Source organism: Nannobrachium achirus (genome assembly GCF_963921795.1).
Source record: "Nannobrachium achirus genome assembly, chromosome: 5".
Classification (NCBI taxonomy): Eukaryota; Metazoa; Chordata; class Actinopteri; order Myctophiformes; family Myctophidae; genus Nannobrachium; species Nannobrachium achirus.
Window position 1 is genome coordinate 35,033,020 of NC_137814.1, and position 21,524 is coordinate 35,054,543.

Here is a 21,524-nt window from a genome sequence, read left to right on the forward strand (position 1 = left end):
TAGCTACAGTATTACAACACGGTCTATTGTGGATTTAAAACGTCAAAAGAATACATCAATAGGCTATATATTATACTGTATTGTATATGTCTTGTCTTAATAAGATAAGAATGGTAAAGTCAATACACGGGAATGTTTTAGTTGCAGAATGGATGGTTAGCCACTAGAGGGCAGCCAAGCTGCCAAATTAAAATTGCTTGAATGCAATTATTTCTGTATTAAGATTATTAAACCATAATGAATGACCCATTTAAGATTAAATCAGTCTCTCTTCAAGTAGGCTACAGCATTTCAGCAATGCACAAAACTGCGTGTAATGGGGAAAATAGGCTTGCTCAGCTTGCAGAATGTTATTGGGGGAGATGTGAATAACGGACACTGTGTTTGACCGTGTAGCTACAGGTGAACCGTGATTGCTCCATTCCATATCACTGTCACTCTGCAAGCAAAGGTTAGGTGTCAGAGTCAGACTCTCAGAGTCAGACGACAGTCACGACAGGGATTCCCCGACGAGGCAACGATAAGCTTCAGAGAAATCGAGCGCGTTCTGCCTGTGCATCTCCTGTAAGACTACCAGGCTACTGTCTGAGGCTGAAGCAAGCTCCTCCTATCATCGCAACAAATCAATGTGACAATATTTAAGGACGTCGTCGAGCGTTACTTTGAAAGACGCAGTTCATTAGAGAAGACCCCAACAGACAAGACAAAACCAAACCAAACCAAACCAGGCGGGACTGTTAAGTCATGCAGTTTATACGACCACATGATGTTATAAACAATTCATTGACACTGTAACTGTCTGGTAAGAATAACATTTATCAAATCATTTCCAATTGCATCTTTGCTATTACATTTATTTTTATGTTATTTAAATCGTTTAGCACTAACAATATCAGTCACCCTTTTCTTTCTTTTTAGGAAGATGCACGATCACCTCCATTCACCTGCATTGCATGTTGAGCCTGCATACCACCTGTCACCATCAACATTCTGTTGCATTGCATGCAGCCATGAGCTTAGAGGAGGACAGCGTCCTGTCAGTCAGCGGTGGCAACGGGAAGCTTAGACAGTGGCTGATCGATCAGATTGACAGCAGGAAGTACCCCGGGTTGGTTTGGGAAAATGACGACAAAACCATTTTCAGAATCCCATGGAAACACGCGGGCAAGCAGGACTACAACAGAGATGAGGATGCCGCTCTCTTCAAGGTGAGAAAAACCCCCAACCTGGTCCAGCAAAACTTCTACAGCACTGTTTCCCAGACAGTAGGTCGGGAGCTCGGGACCCATTTGTAGGTCGCAGACAGATTTATATGGGTCCATTCGTTTTTGTTTTTTTTTGTTTCTTACATTTTGTTTTTAATTTTAATTTATTATTTTTTTCTTAAAAAAAACAACAACAAAAAAGCTATTTTTTCATGAATTAAAAACAAAATTCCACGATTTTTATCATTGATTTCATGAAGAAATCTAAGAAAGATCTAAGAAATTCCATACATTAGAACACAAATGTTCTTTTTTGGGTCAGAAGCAAAAAAGTTTAGGAACCACTGTTCTATAGGCCTAAAAACCATGCCAAATGAATTATGTAGGATTGGCCAAGGACCCCCTTCTGAATTCAATGTTCAGTTATTAGGCTATTCTAAATGTTAAACGTTTCTATTTCAAGATTTCTTTGAAATCTCTGATCTTGTAGAGCTATATTTCAAATAGCCAATGCTAACCTGCATCTTGACGCTATATTTATTTGGAACCCCATCAAGGAACCCCCTGGGTGTCCCCGGACTTTGAGAACAACTGGCCTAAACTGCATGTAGAATCAATTCTGGCTGTTGCTTAAAGGAACAATAAATGTATCATGTATGATATTGATTGCGACCGCAGGTCGCAGTTTACTATCAGACCATCACAGCCCGCCACAGCTTGTCCATATACGTCCTGTGATGTCACAGTGATGTGTCAGGGGAACCACAGTGTCAGGCGTGGTCTATGGGTTTGCCGCTCTGACTTCACGCTTTGACATCACTGTGATGTCATGGGAACCACTCTAACCAAATCCCTTTCATGCCCATACTGTATATGGAGATCCCTGATGTCATCAATATATAACAGGACTTCATATGGGAATGCCCATATATGGAGGAAGACAGCCCATATCTGTGTGGCTGGTTCAGACAGGGATCTCCACGTATGGGCATAAAAGGGATTGCATGTATGATGTCAGATGTGATAGACGTCATAGGATTTTCACATAACGAATAACTGAGTAAGCATGTTTGGGGTCTCACAGCATATCTCCATATAGGCTACAGTACATGGATCTCCATATATGGGTACCAGGGCTCTCCATATATGGTTACCTGGTCGATATACATCACTGGCCAGACGGCCGAGACATGCACGACCCTGAGACGTCTTACTAGTATGCCTATACTAGTAAGGCATATGATAAGCCACATGATCATGATACTGACATGATAAACTTGATAAAACTCGAGGTACTTTGATATGATGAGCATAAACAAACATTATTATTGTCATAACTGCTGCAGGCCTGGGCACTTTTCAAGGGGAAACACAAGGAAGGTGTTGACAAGCCAGACCCGCCGACATGGAAAACCAGACTACGGTGTGCACTCAATAAGAGCAATGACTTTGACGAACTGGTGAACAGGAGCCAATTAGACATCTCAGATCCCTATAAAGTGTACAAAATCATTCCTGAGGGGGAAAAAAGAGGTATGTGGAATTCATTATTAATTATTATAAAAAAATGGGGGGGGGATAAACTATAAACTTTACATTTATTACGTGCATGCACACGCACATGCACACACACACACACACACACACACACACACACACGCACGCACGCACACACACTCACAGTCACCGCTTAACTTGATACTAACAGCGGCAGGAAATACAAAGGAAGTTGAAGCATGTACCAAAAGGCTAGAGAGTTTTTTTTCTTTTTTCTGTTTCTTGTAACTTCTGTTACAAGAGCAAAGTGCAAGCAACACCGGCAAGAGAGACATTACATTAGCTTTACAAAATACAAAATAATATCATGATTCTGCCCCTCTGCATCTGAAATTGCCATAAAATAGTCTTATCATTTGACATGACACAGTCAAGCTTCATCAGCAGCACATCGCTAATCACCCTGTCACTCAAACATAACTACACATAACTTTCACAACTTACACGTAACACTTTCAACTTGTCAGAATGAGTAGGCTACTTGAGCTCAAGTTTCAGGTTCGGTGCATCTATTATTGGAGTACGTGTCCTGAGTTTGAGTTCAACTATCATTTCGTGAATCTGTTTGGCAGACCTAACCACATGTCGCAAATCACCATCGTAGCCAACAGTGTAACTGAAAGTCGTACTTTTACGACCATGTCTTGAGTCTGACATCATCATCATAGCTCATTTGCGCCTATGTTGTGCATTTGCAGGAGTTAAGATGAGCAATATACTTGAGACAGCGTCTCATGTTAATTCTCTCAGCTATTTCTCCCCATATTCTACTCTGCTCAACCAGGTGAGAAGACTTATTTTGTGGCTGCTATTTCAATGAACATAACAAGCAAGCTGAAACATTTTAAAATACATTATATATTAAAAGAAACAAAACAAAACAAAAATAAATAATAATAAAAGCTATTCTCCTTGTATAACATTCCATTTGACCCCCTCCCAGGTATCGAACTATGTGGTGTCTCAGGAGAGATACACACAGCCAGAACAGGAGCCATTGCCCGTAACGCCACATCACCATGCACCACATGCAGAACTGCAGTACGGCCAATGCCACTACCCCTCACTTCTCAGCCGTCCCTGGCAAGGGCCTCAAGTTGAAAACGGTAATGCCCCCATAATTACTTAAACCATACATGCTTAGTTGAATGGAGTCCCCCAGGGCATCTACCGGTATATAAGATTTCCCCCTCTACACTGAATATATTGGGTGAAAGCCAATCTACATGCTCACAACTTGTTGCAATTTCTCCTCCAGAATAGGGATGCTACAAATATGGGTTCCTGTGGTTGACATATATATATATATATATATATATATATATATATATATATAGCTTCACAGGACGCTTAATGAAATGATCTCATTAAAAGCACTGCTCTCTTCTTTTTAAGTTAATGACATGTTAATGACATTTGAATTCGTCATACTGTATGAACCAATATGTTACATGCTGCCTGCATTTAACACTGTTTTTAATGCTGTTACCCAGCAGTTCTATTTCATGCACGCTTTAATGAAATACATAGTATACTAATAAGTAGCCGATATAGTCAAATATGAATGTTGAGTGAGTCTGTTGTTCTGTTGTTCAAGGGCTTTTTTCACAAGATTGACACTTTTTTAAGTCATTACAGAAGGAAAGATATTTTGAAATGCATTTGGTATGCATTTATTTTATAGTGATTCAAAACTAAATGCAGTTAAGTTAATCAGTGTGTTTGGTATAGGCAACACACTATTGCATTCAGTCAGCCAGCAAAGTGAACCTGTGTTTTTTTAAACCTTCTCAGTGATGTTATCGGGGGTTGTAGGGTTGCCCAACAGAAAAGTTAAGCTTTTGGTCATTCTTCACTTGACATCACAAATTCACAATATATAATATAATATGGAAAGATGGAATTCAGTTCCCAGTGAATTCACACTAGCAATTTCCCAGAATTGCACCTTTCTAGTTACAATTGCTTTCATTCCAATTAGGTTTCCAGATCTCTGGGCCCTTCTATGCATACTCCACAGAAGCCCAGTCAGCATCATCGATGGTTGATCAAAGTGCTGCCTTATCCGGTAAAGAATCATACACCCACTTAATAGGAACATTAAGTATGCAAATGACAACACCCAGCTTGCACAAACGCACGTCCCTGGTGAACATACCCAGTGGTGCATACTTATGCACCAGTGGGAATAATAAACCCACAGAGAGTTACGGTATATTTGAAACTACAGCCTGCCTGCAATGAGGCATGACATCGATCTTGCATAGCTTGAAGCGCCCCGTGTTTGCATTGCATGGAGTATTCTTTCAGGCTTTCCTCTTCTCCTTTTCCTATTAACCGCCAGTAGGTAGGTTCTAGGTGCAATCTTTTTTGAGCGGTGGTCACACCGTCTCCATAGAGTGGCCGTGTGTGTATCCGTGTATCCGTGTATCCGTGTATGTGGGTGGGTCTGTATGTAGCCTGCCCTACAGTACCTTTTATGACCACACATGTTAAGGGAGGGGCGCTGTTTTCAGGCCAGGCCAGGCACACACACACACACGCACGCGCACACACACACACACACACACACACACACACACACACACACACAGGGGGGGGGGGGGGGTTGGTGGGTAAACCACCGCTCTGTGATTTTTTCTATACTGTATATATTTATTTTCGATCTACACTGCACTACACAATCTCTTCCCCCAAAACAGCACAATCTCACAACGTGTCTCAATGCGTTGTGAGATGTAGATCAGCTATTTTTGACGAACCCCCCCCCCTGGAATAGGGATGCTGGGGTTCAAGTGGTTAATAATACGTCTTAATTCTCGCTTCTTTGTTTAAATATCCCTGATCTGATCATTTCTCTTCACACCTCTGATGAAACGCATTCTCTTCCCTCCAGATTGCAGCCTGCATGTTTCATTATTCTACAGAGAGTCTTTAGTCAAGGAGGTGACCACCACCAGTCCAGAGGGCTGTCGGATCACCTCCGCTTCCAGTTCCTCTCCCTCCTCTTCCTCCTCGTCCTCCTCCCCCAGCCCAGAGGACAAGCTTTACAGCGGGGCAGAGATCATCCTCTTCCCCTTCCCTTACCCCGAGTCCCAGAGGCAGGGTGCTGAGAAACTCCCTAACATACTGGAGAGGGGCGTGCTCCTATGGATGGCACAGGATGGGCTGTACGCCAAGCGCCTGTGCCAGGGACGGGTGTACTGGGAAGGCCCCCTGGCACCCCATATGGATAAACCCAACAAGCTGGAGAAAGGGCAGACGTGCAAACTGTTTGACACCCAGCAGTTCCTCACTGGTGAGCACAGATACAGCCCCACATATTGTATCAGTATTGTTGTATGACAAATGGTGAAAATAGCCGCCACATCGCTACACAATGTGAACTTGCACATCTGCTAATTTCACTATTTTTTAATTCTCTTTTCCTTATTTTTCTTATTAAAAAAAGGGAAAAAATTAACCAAAATAGGATGCCATGGTTAACATAGTGACAGAAAACTACAAGAATGTCAAATAAAGATACAAAACGCATTTTAAGATTATGCTTAATTTACCTTTTATTATTTAATCACAATACTTTACATGAATACCTTTTGCTACCATATGCTACCTCTGCTTTTGATGAAGATGATAATTGACGATGAGGGTATAACTGATCTCCATATTGAAATCAGTCAGATGACAATCACAAGTTTTGAGAGTAGGGTCACATCTATATGTACCGGTATGTCTGTCAAGTCTATAATTGTAGATAGACTTGCAAGTAGGTTAGGGTATATAAGCCTTTACTGGGAAGGTACCTTTCACTGCTGAGAGATAACCTCAAGACTGTGTATCAAAAGTATGTCACTGTCTCAGCAAGGGGCCAATGAGTCCCCACCCACCTCTTGTGGTCCGCAACAGTGAAATCAAACAAGCAGCAAGGACACCTTTGGTGCTGTTTTGATCCTGTGATTTCCATAAAATGTCCCAGTAAATGTTACAGACCGTAATCCTTTATTCTCTATGGTAAAAACGTTGTCCTTTCATGGTGTCACATCTCTGATATGTCTTTTCTCCAGAGCTTCAGGACTACATCCACCATGGCCGTCATGTCCCTCGGTACCAGGTGACACTGTGTTTTGGTGATGAGTACCCGGATCCACAGCGTCAGAGGAAGATGATCACAGTGCAGGTACGTAATATTTGACAATTTGACCAATGTTTGACCATTTTTCATAGCATAGTTTGTTGTTTACTTTTGACACAATTACATTTTTACTTCAGAGGTATCAAAAAGGTCCTAAAGGCCCTTAAATTGTCACTTTAGAAATGTACTGTATGTTGGTTTGTTTCTGAGGTGAGTGAGAAAACAATAAGCAAATCATCTGGGGACCCCCCCAAAATCATTTGGGGGGCTTTACATCACTGGTGAATGTATGCAGAGTTGTGGACATGTCTACTTTGGGATTCCAGGTGGACCCTGTGTTTGCCAGGAAGCTGGTGTACTACTACCAGCAGGCCAGCGGTGCCTACCTGCGGGGCTATGATCACCATGCACCAGAGCACCACCCCTGTCCGTCAGGGGACCATCCCACCCAGAGAGCCCTGCTGCCTGTTCATGACTGACACACACACACACACACACACACACACACACACACACACACACACACACACACACACACACACACACAGAATTCATAGATCTAGAACACATCGAATTCATAGATATAGAACACAGAATATGTACAGTACAGTACAGTTAGGTACAGTAGAGTACAGTATACAGTACAGTTAGGGGTTGGTGGGTAAACCACTGCTCAGTTCACACGGGTGTGATTTTTTTGGAAGAGAGTGAAAAAAAGTATCAAGTACGTTATTTTCAGATCTATAAACGATGCGTTTTAAGCTTGCAGATCTGTTACTTTTGCTATTTTTGAATTTGAATCCTGAAAGAGACAATATACAACCATGTGGAAGACAAGAATGTAGACAGCTTCTGCTTGTCTTCCCACAAGTTATTTTTAAAGTGCCATTTTTGTACAGTACATTTAAAGTGGCATTTTTGTACAGTACAGTACTGCAAATATTATCTTTCAAATAAAGCAATTTATTTTTTTCCAAATAAAGAATATGATTTATTTTATTTCCCTTTTTTCATGAAATGCTATTTCCTTTCCATGGTTTACTGTTTACTGTTCAGTGTTTCATATACATTTTATTTCTGAGGGAATATTTATAGATTATTTATAAATCATTATTATCGACTGATTATTAGGAAGGAAATCTGGAGGTCTCAGTTGGAACTGTTACCCCCGCGACCCGATTCCGGATAAGCGGTTGAAGATGGATGGATGGATGGATTAATTGTACAGACAATGTTTTAATCAAAAAAAGAAAATCTTGTCTAATGTAGTTTACCTTTGGATGATGAGACGGAATTATTTCAACTCTTGTTGGTACAAGAAACACTGTCCCATAAGCCTGCTATGGAGTATAAACTAGGCTTTTAGTCTGTGATTGAAGAAATACTCAAATTCTCAACTTTAGTGAAAGCATCAATATCTTATTGTAGAAATAGTCTGCTACAAGTACAAGTTTGGTATTCAAAATGTATTTGGGTAAAAGTATATAAAGTAAAAAGTATATAAACTGTAAAAGAAGGAAGGGACTGCACACTCCAGAGAAAAATCTTTCGAAAAAGTAACCATTATAGTGGCGTAAAAAGTACAATATTTGCCTTTGAGATGTAGTGGAGTAGAAATACAATTAGTAGTGGAAGTACTCCAGTAAAGTAAAAACTACCTCAAAGTGTACTCAAGTAAGTAGCCTATACAGTATACTTGAGTACAACTACTTACCGTAGTTACTTTCCACCACTGCTTTCTAGTCTGTGTACAGTACATGTCATTATTTTCCAGTAACTGTCTGCGAGCATTGATGGGAACATGACTCAAAGCCCACAGGTGAGATGGCCCAGAGATGGTATTGCGGCGCAAACCATTGGTTTGAGGGGTTTCACCTACATCCCCCGTCAGTTGATTGCTCTCTATTGCAAGTGTGTGTGTGAGTGCACGAATTCATGACGTGACGGAGTCCTTGTCTGCATGGTGTTGAAATATGGTCTGGCTTTGCTCGTACGCGAAGGATGCGGTTTGAGGGGGTGGTGGGTTGGGGGGGGGGTCAGGGGGGTGACAGCGTTAAGCGGACGGCGACTGAGACAGGAAGTTCTAAGCACAGGTGCACAGGAAGAATGGTCCCCCCCAGGAGGGGGGTGTGTGGTGTGTATGTGTGTGTGTGTGTGTGTGTGGGGGGGGGGGGGGGGGTGCGAATGAATAAGGAGTCTTTGTCTTTGTCTTTATTTATTATTGGAGGCAGGCAATATGACTGTAGACCTCCTTGGGCAGTGCATGGTTCTCAAACTTTTTCATGTCAAGGACCTCTTAAGTTAGGACCCCACTTTGAGAACCACTGTCCTTGGCATAGGGAAAAAAAACAATAGCATATTTTTTACCTCCATTTATTGAAACCCAGATTGAAAATAGACATGTGATGATTATGTGGTGTGTACATAATCAAGTGTCTGTTTTCAATCAGGGTTTAAAATGCATGGAGGAAAAAACACTACTGTAGCTACAGTATATGCAACTTACGAGTGAAATGTGAGAGAAATCGATGTTATCACTGGTGCGGCAGAGGAAGCTCTTATCACAAACTTGCTGAATGTTGAATGTATTGCAGAATGTTCAATCATGGATTCCCCCCCACACTACAACCACTGTCCACTCTCACCTCAATATACCTACACTACAACGGCTGGTCTTTCTGCTAAGTGAAGTGAAACCATGGAAAGAATACAACGCTGGTGTTTTGGCGTGTGAGTGAGCGCTACTAACCGTCAATCTGGTCACTAGATTTTTCTGAAAGCATCAGGAGCCTATCAGCTTATTGTGTTGAAGGTACAAGGTGGTACAAGGAGAAACAATGATCTAAGCCAAGGGTCTTCAACAGGGGGTCCGGGACCCCTAGGGGGCCCTCAGAGTTACTAAAGGGGGTCCTCCAAATCTTTGAGTGATATTATATAGTTTTTTTAACCACTTGAACCCTAGTGTCCATATTCTGAGAAGTTTGAGGCGTTGTGAGCTTGTAGATCTTCTATTTTTGGCAAAGAGCTTTGGTGTATTGGAGAAAAAAGAGCAGACTAAGTACAGGTCAAGTTTATTAAGTATTGACGGTTCCAGTGGTTAAATATCTGAAAACACAAATTGACATGAATCCAACATACACTGATAATTGTGCTGCCAAACAATGAAACTATATGGAATCTATGATCAGGTTGTGGGGGTCCCTGCATCATCTATTTCTCAACTAAGGGGTCCTTGGCCTGAAAATGTTGAAGACCCCTGATCTAAGCTAAGGTTTTGATTTAATGGTGACATTTTACATCAGTCACTTGTGAATGCCATGTCATGCTCATCCTGTAACATGCTGAGGAACCACATCTGTTCCTCTTGATGTGAAACTGCTGGGCTAACAAATGGGAAGGAAAACTACCTGTGTGGTCACCTTGTCGTCAGGCCAGCCACGCAGCTCTGTGGTTCCCAAGCCTGGTGACACAGACTCACACACTGGAGACAATGAAACCAAATATATTAACCACTTTAACTGCAGCATGCAACACCTTGTTTTTTGATTGATTGAATACTGTATTAGTCAGACATGTAAACAGCACACGGTACAGTATGAAATAAGGCTAAAAGGACAACTGAAAAAATATAAAGATCCATCCATCCATCCATCCATCTTCAATCGCTTATCCAGAATCGGGTCGCGGGGGTAACAGTTCCAACTAAGACCTCCAGATTTCCTTATCCCGAGCAACTTTCTCCACTCCCTCAGGGAGTATAACGAGGCGTTCCCTAGCCAGTTTGGAGATATAATCCTTCCATCTGGTCTTTGGTCTGCCACAGGGTCTCCCCCCAGTGGGACGCGCATTGAGGCAGCAAGAGCCCTTCCTAGGAAGGCGCTCGGGGGGCATCCGTACTAGATGCCCGAACCACCTAAGCTGACTCCTTTCCAAGTGTAGCTGCAGCGGTTCTACTCCAAGTCTCTCTCGGGTGACGGAACTTCTCACCCTATCTCAAGGGAGATACCAGCCACCCGTCAGAGGAAACCCATTTCGTCCGCTTGCACCCGCGGAAGATGCAATTGGAAATTGCAAGTGTGGTGACCCGAGTCACACTTTCCGTCTTTAACAATTAATTCCGTCTTACCATTTTAATTTTCCCCATTCAAGTCAATGGGGAAAATTAATTCACCAATAAATGAATGGCCATATATGGAGATCTCTGATGTCATCACTATTAAGCTCATAACTTGGAATGCTCATATATGGACATACTGTGTCAGTCTCATGTGGTCTATGATGTCAGACTTGATGTCAGTCATCTACATATTTGGGAAAAGTTAAACATTTTAATTAAAGTCAATGGAGAAAATTCATTCACAAATAAATGTATATATAAATTAAACTATATACCGTAACTATTATAAAAATGCACCCCTACGTGTCCTGATGAAGCCAGTCGATTTGTGCGAGCCACCAAAACTGTGGGAGTAGTAACGAAGCAAAATGACGTTTATCTGGAAAGATGGAAAGATGGATGGATGGTTGGATGGATGGATGGATGGATGGATGGATGAATGGATGGATGGATGGATGGATGGATGGATGGATGGATGGAATAAAGTCGGACAAGTACTATAGTGTGCAGGGCAACCACACTAAAAAGTCCTGGGGACTCGTTTCCATTGTGGTCCTCCTATGTATTGAATTCATTCATTGCATAAATATTTACACAATAGATCTTCTATTTCTGGCGAAGAGTTTTTTTACTAACAAAATGAATTTAACTAATTTAAGTTAATCTGATGGTTTGCTAATGTATTTGAACACCCAAATGTGACCCTTAAAAGTCTGTAACTCTGTTTTAATGTCAAGGGGGTCCTTGAAATGTTTGAGGACCACTGTTTTAAAGGTTAGGTTTAAGTGGGAGGAGGGAGTGAGGTCCAGTCCAGAGTTTCACTGCATTTAGTTCCTTTAAACTTCAAACCACATCACTTTCACAATGGTTAAGTTGTTTACCCAAAATCATGCACAGGAAAGATTTAGCTCACTTCAATTTAACAGTTAATCTCATTTCAAGCTGTGTTTGTTTCATTTTTTGTTTCATTTTCTTTCTTCTTCTTCTTTTCATCAGAATTTCCTCCTCAGATATTGACTCACTGATAGGATACATTCATATCAGACAATTAAAAGTAGTGGATTTCTACATTCTGCCGTGGAAAACATTACACAACAAAAGCCAAATATGTGTGTAGATAGGTAGATAGATACCTTTATTATCCCAAAATCAGTCGCCCAGAGGCAGCACAGCAGTTTTATGATTTATTATGAAAAAGAAAAAGTACTGTTGTGTACAGTAAAAAAGAGCAAGGCACAAAAAATGAAGAATACATACATAAAGTGTAGACAACAGTCAACGCTCATAAGTGTCACGTCACACAAATAGCAATATTTAAAGTTATCAATGCAGTGCCAAACAAAAGTGTTCAAACAGTCAATGCTAGTCAAAAGGCACAATAAAAAGAATAATATATAAACTGTCAAAAACAGTCAACACTCATAAGTGTCACGTCACAACACAAATAGCAATACTTAAAGCATAACTTACCAATGCCATGTCAAACCAAAGCGATAATACTCAATAATACCAACACAACCCAAGAGTGCAGAGCCAAACAAGTGTCCATTTGTCAGTTTAAAAAAGAGATAAACAAAAACAAGAAAGGGTGACACAGCAAGACGCCACATGAAACCCTCCCTGGAAGAGACATTAGAGGTCAGAGTCAGTACAACTATTGTTCCATTAAGTTAGGTAACAGTTGTCCTAGGTTACAGTGTGTCTCATTGTATAGCTTGAGAGCAACCGGCACGAAGGACTTTCCTAGTCTCTCGCATCTGTGTGTGTGTGTGTGTGTGTGTGTGTGTGCGTGCGTGCGTGCGTGCGTGCGTGCGTGCGTGCGTGCGTGTTGTCCAGATAAAGGTTAAACCATTAACAACAACAAAAAAAATAACACACCTTCCTGAGTGGTCAAATGGTACATTTTAATATCAAACCACACCATCTCAGCAGCAAGGGCTTGACATTTAGGGATTCGGGATGAAACGTGTGACTCCCCCACCTACACACTGAGAATAACCTGGTTACATCAGTGACTCATACACCAACACAACCAGACATATATTGTCACAAAATCCATTTACAGTCACATTGATTCCAAACAGTAAACACCTGTCACAAGAACATCATACTGTAAATACCCTCAAAAGTGGACTCAAGTTGACTTGTGGGACAAAAGAACTCCTGTGGCCATGATTATAAGATATACGAAAACAGCAAATTAATGTATGAAGTGTGTCTTAATGTCGATGAATATCTGAATGATCTACACGTCATACATCTGCTGTTCGATCAGCAGTTCACACCAGCACCTCATGAGTAGTAAACGACAGTCAGAGAGGGAAAGAGTCACAGAAATCAAGTCACAGCCAATGCCATGGTGTTTCCATCTCTGCAGGAAGCCACATGGCTTTTTTTTTGTCAACCTTCAGTTTTTCCGCAGATAATGAGCCGTTACTACGAGTCACCGCTCCAGTCAAAGGCTCAGAGCAGGACACACACTAGTCGAGGAATACCTTAAATATCCAATTTGTTTATTACAGAGAAATGAAACTATCAAAGTTAACACGCTGCAGGTTTAACCATCAGAGAAGCATGCATGGGGTGGGCCAACAGTGACCCAGGTGGCTTTACTTCATATATGCAATAATATCAGCCAGATATCATAGGCCATGCCAAGTTGCCTACTCAGGGATATGTTAACTGTTATAGGGCCTCCATAGGGCGCAAAATGTTTTTTGTAGGGTGGCAGTTCTTCCTTTGGCCTAGTAGGAGTGTGCGTGTGAAGTTTCACACAATCGAACGCTGTGTTAGTAACTACTTTTTCTGCAAAACGGTGTGTACTGTGATAATACGTACTGATTGTCCGTTAGAAAAGCTCCACCGGCTGTCCGTTTGTCTGTCTGTCTGTCTGTCCGTCCGTCTGTCTGTCCGTCACGTCACACTTTTGCCCCTACTCTATCTCTGGCACCGTTGGCCCTATCGATGCCAAACTAAATCATTAGAGCAAGCCCTTCATATGTGCAAAATGTGGCACTTTTAGACTGATTTGCACGAAATGAGTATTTTCTCCCCTTAAGGCCTCGCACTATCTGTCCCATTTCCCATATTCCCTCCTGATTGGCTACGATTGCCTTCTAAAGTTTGTGTATGCGACGTGATGGTCGCTTATCTCCCGATTAGGGAGTCTTACTGGTATTTGTGCGGTTTGGACAAAATATGTAAGAGTAGTAGCAAAGAATGTGTTTGGCAAAGGTCAGCCTCATGGTGGCGCTATAACCAATCTGAGAAATTGCACACTCTCTCCCGTATGTGCAAAGACGGACGAATGGACGGACGGACAGACGGACAGACGCATGGAAAGACTCACTTAAAAACAGAATCCCTTGCCTTTGGCCTTCCGGCCTGACCGGGATAATAATGTTGAAGCAAATGAAGGTTTACTAATTAAAGTGACAATCGTGTTTGTCACAGTTAAAATAAGAATTTGGATTTTTCTGACTTCTTTAATCAAACCTTTAGATTCCCTTAGAAGAGAAAACGTTGTACATTATGAAATATCTCTTTAGTCAATATTCATAAGTAGGCTTGATCATTTTATCAATAATATTGTGTTATCATCAACAGTCTTAAATTTAAGTGGATATCACAGAACGAAACTATACAACATATAGTTTGTACTACATTTACTGAACAAAATGCTCACATCAGGCTCAAAGAGTTCAACAACTTCAGTGGACTTTGCTGACCTCTGCTGGTGTTGACTTCCCTTATAGAATGGTGGATCTTTAACAATTTAAACCCAATTTAGACAAGCCAAAAAGCTTTCTTGTGGTCCTATCCTTATATAATCAATCAAACAATCAATCAATCAATCTGCATTGGAAAGTGTGTGTGTGTGTGTGTGTGTGTGTGTGTGTGTGTGTGTGTGTGTGTGTGTGTGTGTGTGTGTGTGTGTGTGCGTGTGTGTGTGTGTGTGTGTGTGTGTGTGTGTGTGTGTGCGTGCTTGTGTGAGTGCGTGCGTGCGTGCGTGCGTGCCTGCGTGCCTGCGTGCGTCCATCCGTGCGTCCATCAGTGCGTGCGTGCGTGCATGTGAACTTATGTGTGTGTGTGTGTGTGTGTGTGTGTGTGTGTGTGTGTGTGTGTGTGTGTGTGTGTGTGTGTGTGTGTGTGTGTGTGTGTGCGTGCTTGCGTGCCTGCGTGCACAACATGTGAGTGGCACTATGTGTTTGTGTGAGAGTGTAAAGATACAGTACGTTTCCCTCCTTCCTCTTGACCTGGGTGGTCAGAGTATCACTTTCATGCATTCTCTGGGTGGCCACAACAGCTCTGACTGCAACACTTGGCCAAAAGCATGCCTGGGACAGGCTTTAGCAAGCTGCCATATGGCCTCATATAGCACGGTGGTTCTCAACCTGTGGACCGGGACCCCCGGGGGGTCACGATCAACACAATCCTGAGTTATTTTTTGTGTTCAATCTGTGTTTTGGGATATTTTAGTATTTCAGCATGATTGATGATGCATTTTGCATCATATGATGCAGCATGATGACTCATATGATGCAAAATCCCCTGTATATTTTGGATTCATGTACATTTCTGATATTTAACCAGTTAACCACGTTGACCTTTCACTCTGTACTCAGTCTGCTCTTTTCCCCCTCTACACCAAACCTCTTTGCCGAAAATAGATGATCTTGTGAGCTTGTAGATCGGCTATTTTTGGCTAAAGTTCTCGGAATATGGACGCTAGGGTTCAAGTGGTTGATATAAAAAAAGAGAAAAACGTTTCTATCACACAAAGATTTGGAGACCCCCTGTAGTAACTCTGAGGACCCCCTAGGGGTCCTGGACCCCCTGCTTTAAAATCTGATGTTGAGAATACCTCTGTTATGGAAATCTGTCCATTGTTGTAATTCAACACTGAAGGTATGTTAAGGGTCAGAGTTCAGATTTGAGCTGACGTGCCGCTCAACCCTTCTGGTTGACCTCCTGCGTTAGGGAGGCGCTGACCTCATTTCCCTTTACCTGATCTCTGACCTCATCGTGCTGATGTCACACACCTATACCAATCAACAGCTACCAGACGACCGCTGCTGTGACCTCCTGTACCAATAGAGGGTATGCGCGTGACATCACTGTTGCTGGAAGTTATGTGGGAACGCCTACTGAGTGTCAAAAAATCACACCCGTGTGAACTGAGCGGTGGTCGTGTGTGTGTGTGTGTGTGTGTGTGTGTGTGTGTGTGTGTGTGTGTGTGTGTGCCCCCTGTGTGTGCATGTGGGGGGGGGGGGGGGACTTGCTGACCCACCCTTCCCTGTGTGTGTGTGTGTGTGTGTGTGTGTGTGTGTGTGTGTGTGTGTGTGTGTGTGTGTGTGTGTGTGTGTGTGTGTGTGTGTGTGTGTGTTTGAATTCAATTAAATTACATTTTTGAATTGAATTGAATTGAATTTTTGAATTGAATTGAGAGCCACACTTGCTCACCAATAGAGAGAGAGAGAGAGTGTGTGTGTGTGTGTGTGTGTGTGTGTGTGTGTGTGTGTGTGTGTGTGTGTGTGTGTGTGTGTGTGTGTGTGGGTGTGTGTGTGTGTGTGTGTGTGTGCGCCTGGCCTGGCCTGAACGTTTGTGCGTGAGTGTGCCTGGCCTATCCTGAACAACAGCGCCCCTCCCTTAACATGTGTGGTCATAAAAGGTCCTGCAGGCTACAGACACGGACGCATACAGACAGACATACATACCCACACACACCGCCACGTATAGGAGCGTTGTGACCACCGCTCAAAAACTGATTTCTGCCATTGACAGCCCATCCTACTAATAAAGGAGCAAACTCACGCTCTAACGCTCTAACGCTCACGCTCTAACGCTCTAACGCTCACGCTTATCTACGTTTATCTATTCACTCGCTTCAGCAACTGATCCCAAAGTTCACATGGTATTGGCCATTAGCATTATACCAACACTGACGGAGCCCGAATTTCATTTCTCCCAAATTAAAGCAGTTTCTTAGCGTTTTCTTAACCACTTCTGTTGAACTCTGCTGTCTGTTGCCAGGGTTACGGTCCGTTCCTCCAGGCCATGGGATCTGTAGCCCCACACACACACACACACACACCCCTTTCTCTCACAGTTAGGAATGTTTCTCTCTCTCTCTCTCTCTCTCTCTCTCTCACACACTTTCACCGGGTGCGTTTGACATATTTTGGAGCACATATCTTCGAACGGGTAAGGTCTAGTACATCAAAACAGAAAAGTCCTATCTGATTGCATTAAACAAAGTTAAACTCACCAACATTGCAGCTGTACTGAAAGCTTGAATTGTCCTTTTTCTATCTGCAAAGTTTTTGTTTCATAAAAATCCACCGTAGAGAAGTTATGAGCTACTTTCTGTCAAGACATTCTGAGCAGGTGATTATTTTTTTTAAGTGTCAGAGTTTGGAAGCACTCGTTTTCAACAACACAACATCCTGCTGCCTCCTGCATTATGTGCAATTAGAAACAGGTGGTATGCAGGACCATTGAGTGATTTGCAACAAGCACGTCCAAACTCCAGTTCTCCATGCTGCTCAATGTTTTGCCACTCAGTCTAGATTAGGGAGGTGGGTCCCAGTGGACGTGCATACCCTCTATAGTTGTCACCGCGGAAATCAGTTGTTAAAGGGATATTTCACTTGGAGAATTCATTCATTCGTTTTATCGTTTAATTTGGCTTTTATGAACACCCTGAACAGTTTTTAATTGGCTTGATTCAATATCTAGATAATTGATGTAAATGTTATCAGTTGTCCTCCTCCAGGAGGGCCCCATACACACCCATTGTAACTTGTGACTCATACTACCCTCCTAATACGTGAGCAGGCCGTGTTTTTTTTTTTTTTTTTGAGCGGTGGTCACACCGTCTCCTATACGTGGCCATGTGTGTGGGTATCCGTCCGGCCGTCCGTCCGGCCGTCCGTGTATGTAGCCTCAAGCCTGCAGTACCTTTTCTGACCACACATGTTAAGGGAGGGGCGCTGTTGTTCTCTCACACACACACACACACACACACACACACACACACACACACACACACACACACACACACACACACACACACACACACACACACACACACACACACACACACACACACAGGGGGGAAGGGTGGGTCAGCATGTGTGGTCAAGTATTATTATTATTATTAACAAACTGAATGTTTTAGGGTCAAATAAATTAGAGTGTGTGAAGAAACTACAGCATTGTAAAGCACACTAACCCCGCTGCACCCACCCAGTAGTGCTGTTGCACAGCCTCCACGACCACCACTCAGTTCACACGGGGTGTGATTTTTTTTATAATCTATTTCATTTATTTTTAAAAATTCTTTATTGTATTCATTTTTTTAATTTTCCCAAAGAATTATTCAAAGTAAATGAAAAAAGTTATAAAGAAAACACGGCCTGCTGTGCTCACATATTAGGAGGGTAATATGAGTCATCAGAAAAGATAATGGGTGCTTTTAATGAATCTATCATGGTTGAAATGGAGTTTGAAGTTACAATGGGTGTGTATGGGGGGGGGGGGGGGGGGGGAGGGGGGGGTGATAACATTTACATCAAATATCTAAATATTGAATGAAGCAAATTAAAAACTGTTCAGGGTGTCCATAAAAGCCTGATTACATGATAAAATGACCAAACGTTTGTGGCGAGCAAAAGAAGTGAAATATCCCTTTAAGAGAATATTTTGCAGATTTTATTCTATTCTTGTTTCTTGTTTGTGACATTGTAGCACACACAGGGTATTTATTTTGTCGTATGAAAGTGAACGACAAGGTCTGTCGATAAACGATATGGAATCTATGAAAAGGTTGTGGGGGTCCCTGCTTCATCTCTCTCTCGACTAAGGGGTCCTTGGCCTGAAGGGGTCCGTGACCAAATACATATCATAACCCCCCCCTTATGAAGAACATTCCATAGTGAATCCTTGTACCCAGGGCCCAGAATTTGATGCGACACCCCTGGGGATGGGGCGGGACATACAGTACATACAGTACTACAAACAGAGAAAGCCAGATGTAGGAGTGGTTAGCACCGCGCAGAAAAAGTATTGCCTCAAATAGTCAGCATGGTTCAGATGTGGCTGTGTTTACTTGAGTGTTGTGAATGTACCGTAGTATTTATAATATTTTTCTGTAGGATATATGTCTGCTACCGCCAGAAAACACTGGCCCATCTGGTTACAATATGACTGTAAACAGATGGGTTGATGAGCAGAACAATATGGTGGTCTACAGCACTGGTTCCCAAACACTGGATCGGGACCCATTTGTGGAAACATTTTTATGGGTCACACATTTTTATGGGTCATTCATTCCCAAAAAAGTAATTCATTTCATTTCATGAATTAAAATACAAATTCAAAGATCTTTTCAGTAATTTCATGAAGAAATAAAATAAACACAATAGACACACAGCATAAACCCAGACACATTCAACTGTATCATAGATTTGGGTGATAAGAGAAATTACAAACGTGGCTTTTACTTGACTGAAGATAATCTAATTGATCTTTTTTTTGTTTGTTATAATGTTCTCACACTGAAAGATTTATACTGTATCATACATCTTATACAGTAGGCCTATACTATATAGGGCCTACTAAGGCTCTTACACTGGGAGAGTGCAGGTCTTTCAGTCCGAGTGTATCAAAAAAGCAACTGGGTTAAGCACCATTGGTCCGACCAGTTTAACATTGATTGATTGAAGCGTTTATTAGCAGTTTGCAATAGAAAAAGTACAGTTTCATGACAGCACAAATCACTGGTACAAGATCAACTGAAAGGAGATCCTAGTAAGCTTTACGACTTAGGAACCACTTTATGTATCTCATATAACATTTGATAACACGTGTATCGGGTGCATTTAAAGACAGACGGATAGAACTACTTTACATAGGATAACATCAATTACAAAAGCTGAGAAAGGTTAACATTCACCAGGTTAGCAGCATTCACCAGCGTCGGCAGGTTAGCATTTCACCAGGTTAGCATTCACCAGCGTTAGTTTTACTGAGGTTACTCCACGCAGCCAATCACAAGCTTCCGCTGCCTTAACCCAGTTGCCTTTTTGATACACTCGGACTGCAAGACCTGCAAAAAACACTCTCCCCACTTACAAAGTGATGAAAACAATGAATTCTCCATGCAGGCCAATGAGGAAATAGCAGTGTAATAGGTGCAGTATAAGAAATAACCAGCAGAGTGCAATGTATCACTAATTGGCGATGGTGAGCAAAAATATGAATTCTCACCAACATTGTAAGGCAACCATGTGAGCACACACACGCACGCACGCACGCACGCACGCACGCACGCGCGCACACACACACACACACACACACACACACACACACACACACACACACACACACACACACACACACACACACACACACACACACTGTAACTTGATCAGTCCTGCCATCAGCACAGATCACTAGTAGTAATGACCCTCTCTAGGCCCTGCCTAGTGTAAAGCCTGATTTATACTTAGTCATAGGCTACACAACACCAAAAATAGCACATACAAGCTTTTTGGTATGACACATCACATGACAGAGTTTTTGCAGTGTTTCTCAAACTATCACCAGTGGCGGCTCCAGGGAATAATCAGCAGGGGGGCCTTCAATTTTCCAAAGGGGCCACTTAATATTTCAACAAACAACTATGTATATAGCAAGTCCCCGTCATGTATATAGCAAGTCGATTTTGTGGCGTTTTGCAAACTAGTTAATGTCCATTAATTTAGACGTTTTCTCACTGAATTGATTTGAATTTCCCGTGCTGCATGCACAACAACACAGGAATAGACATCAAAACAAAACCAACTGGTGCAGCGCTAGTGTAGGCTACCTTTTATTATTGCATTTTCATTAAACTATTCATTAATTAGAAATGTTATATTTTATAGTTATAATCACAAAGAACATAAAAGGAACATAAAATGAACACCTGTAAAAATCTTAAAATAATGGTGGGGTAGGGTACTACTGGCCAATCTGGACTGGGGGGACACAAAGTCTAATCTGGGTGGGCAACTGGGCATTGCACCCCTGTGGAGCCGCCTGTGACTATCACATTTCAAGGTCTCCCCTTAACTCTGACAGTGTACAAATGGAACCAAATGAACCTGTTATTTGTACACTGTCAGAGTTACAGACTTGCATGGGTCAATCTAGACCCCATAAAAGGAACCCACAGAGACCCTGGAATCCACTGGTTTGAGGCATGATGACAAAGACACACATACCGGCAGGCCTAAGCAAGCACACATGTAGAGATGCATGAGTCACACACATACTGTAAACACTCATGCACATGCCAGAGATGCATTTGTATTGGTGGTATGTTAATAGCCTAGCTGGAGCTAGACATCATCCCCACACATGTTAAAACCTATGGTTAAAACAACCATATTGTAATCAAGATTGAGTGTGATTACTTCACTATAGCAAGTTCTATCTCAACTTCTTCCTATATTTTGCCTTGATAGGA

General features: G+C 42.1%; 1 protein-coding gene across 1 annotated transcript; it reads left to right on the forward strand.

Moving 5' to 3' along the window:
• Positions 1–679: 679 nt before the first annotated feature.
• Positions 680–7,373, forward strand: irf4a (interferon regulatory factor 4a; the record flags this gene model as incomplete). The annotated part of the gene is made up of 9 exons (XM_080725741.1): positions 680–802; positions 919–1,208; positions 2,552–2,738; positions 3,461–3,546; positions 3,706–3,868; positions 4,744–4,830; positions 5,659–6,060; positions 6,827–6,939; positions 7,221–7,373. Exons 2-9 carry the CDS (start codon positions 954–956, stop codon positions 7,371–7,373), a joined length of 1,446 nt encoding a protein of 481 aa, XP_080581867.1. The 5' UTR covers positions 680–802; positions 919–953.
• Positions 7,374–21,524: the final 14,151 nt, after the last annotated feature.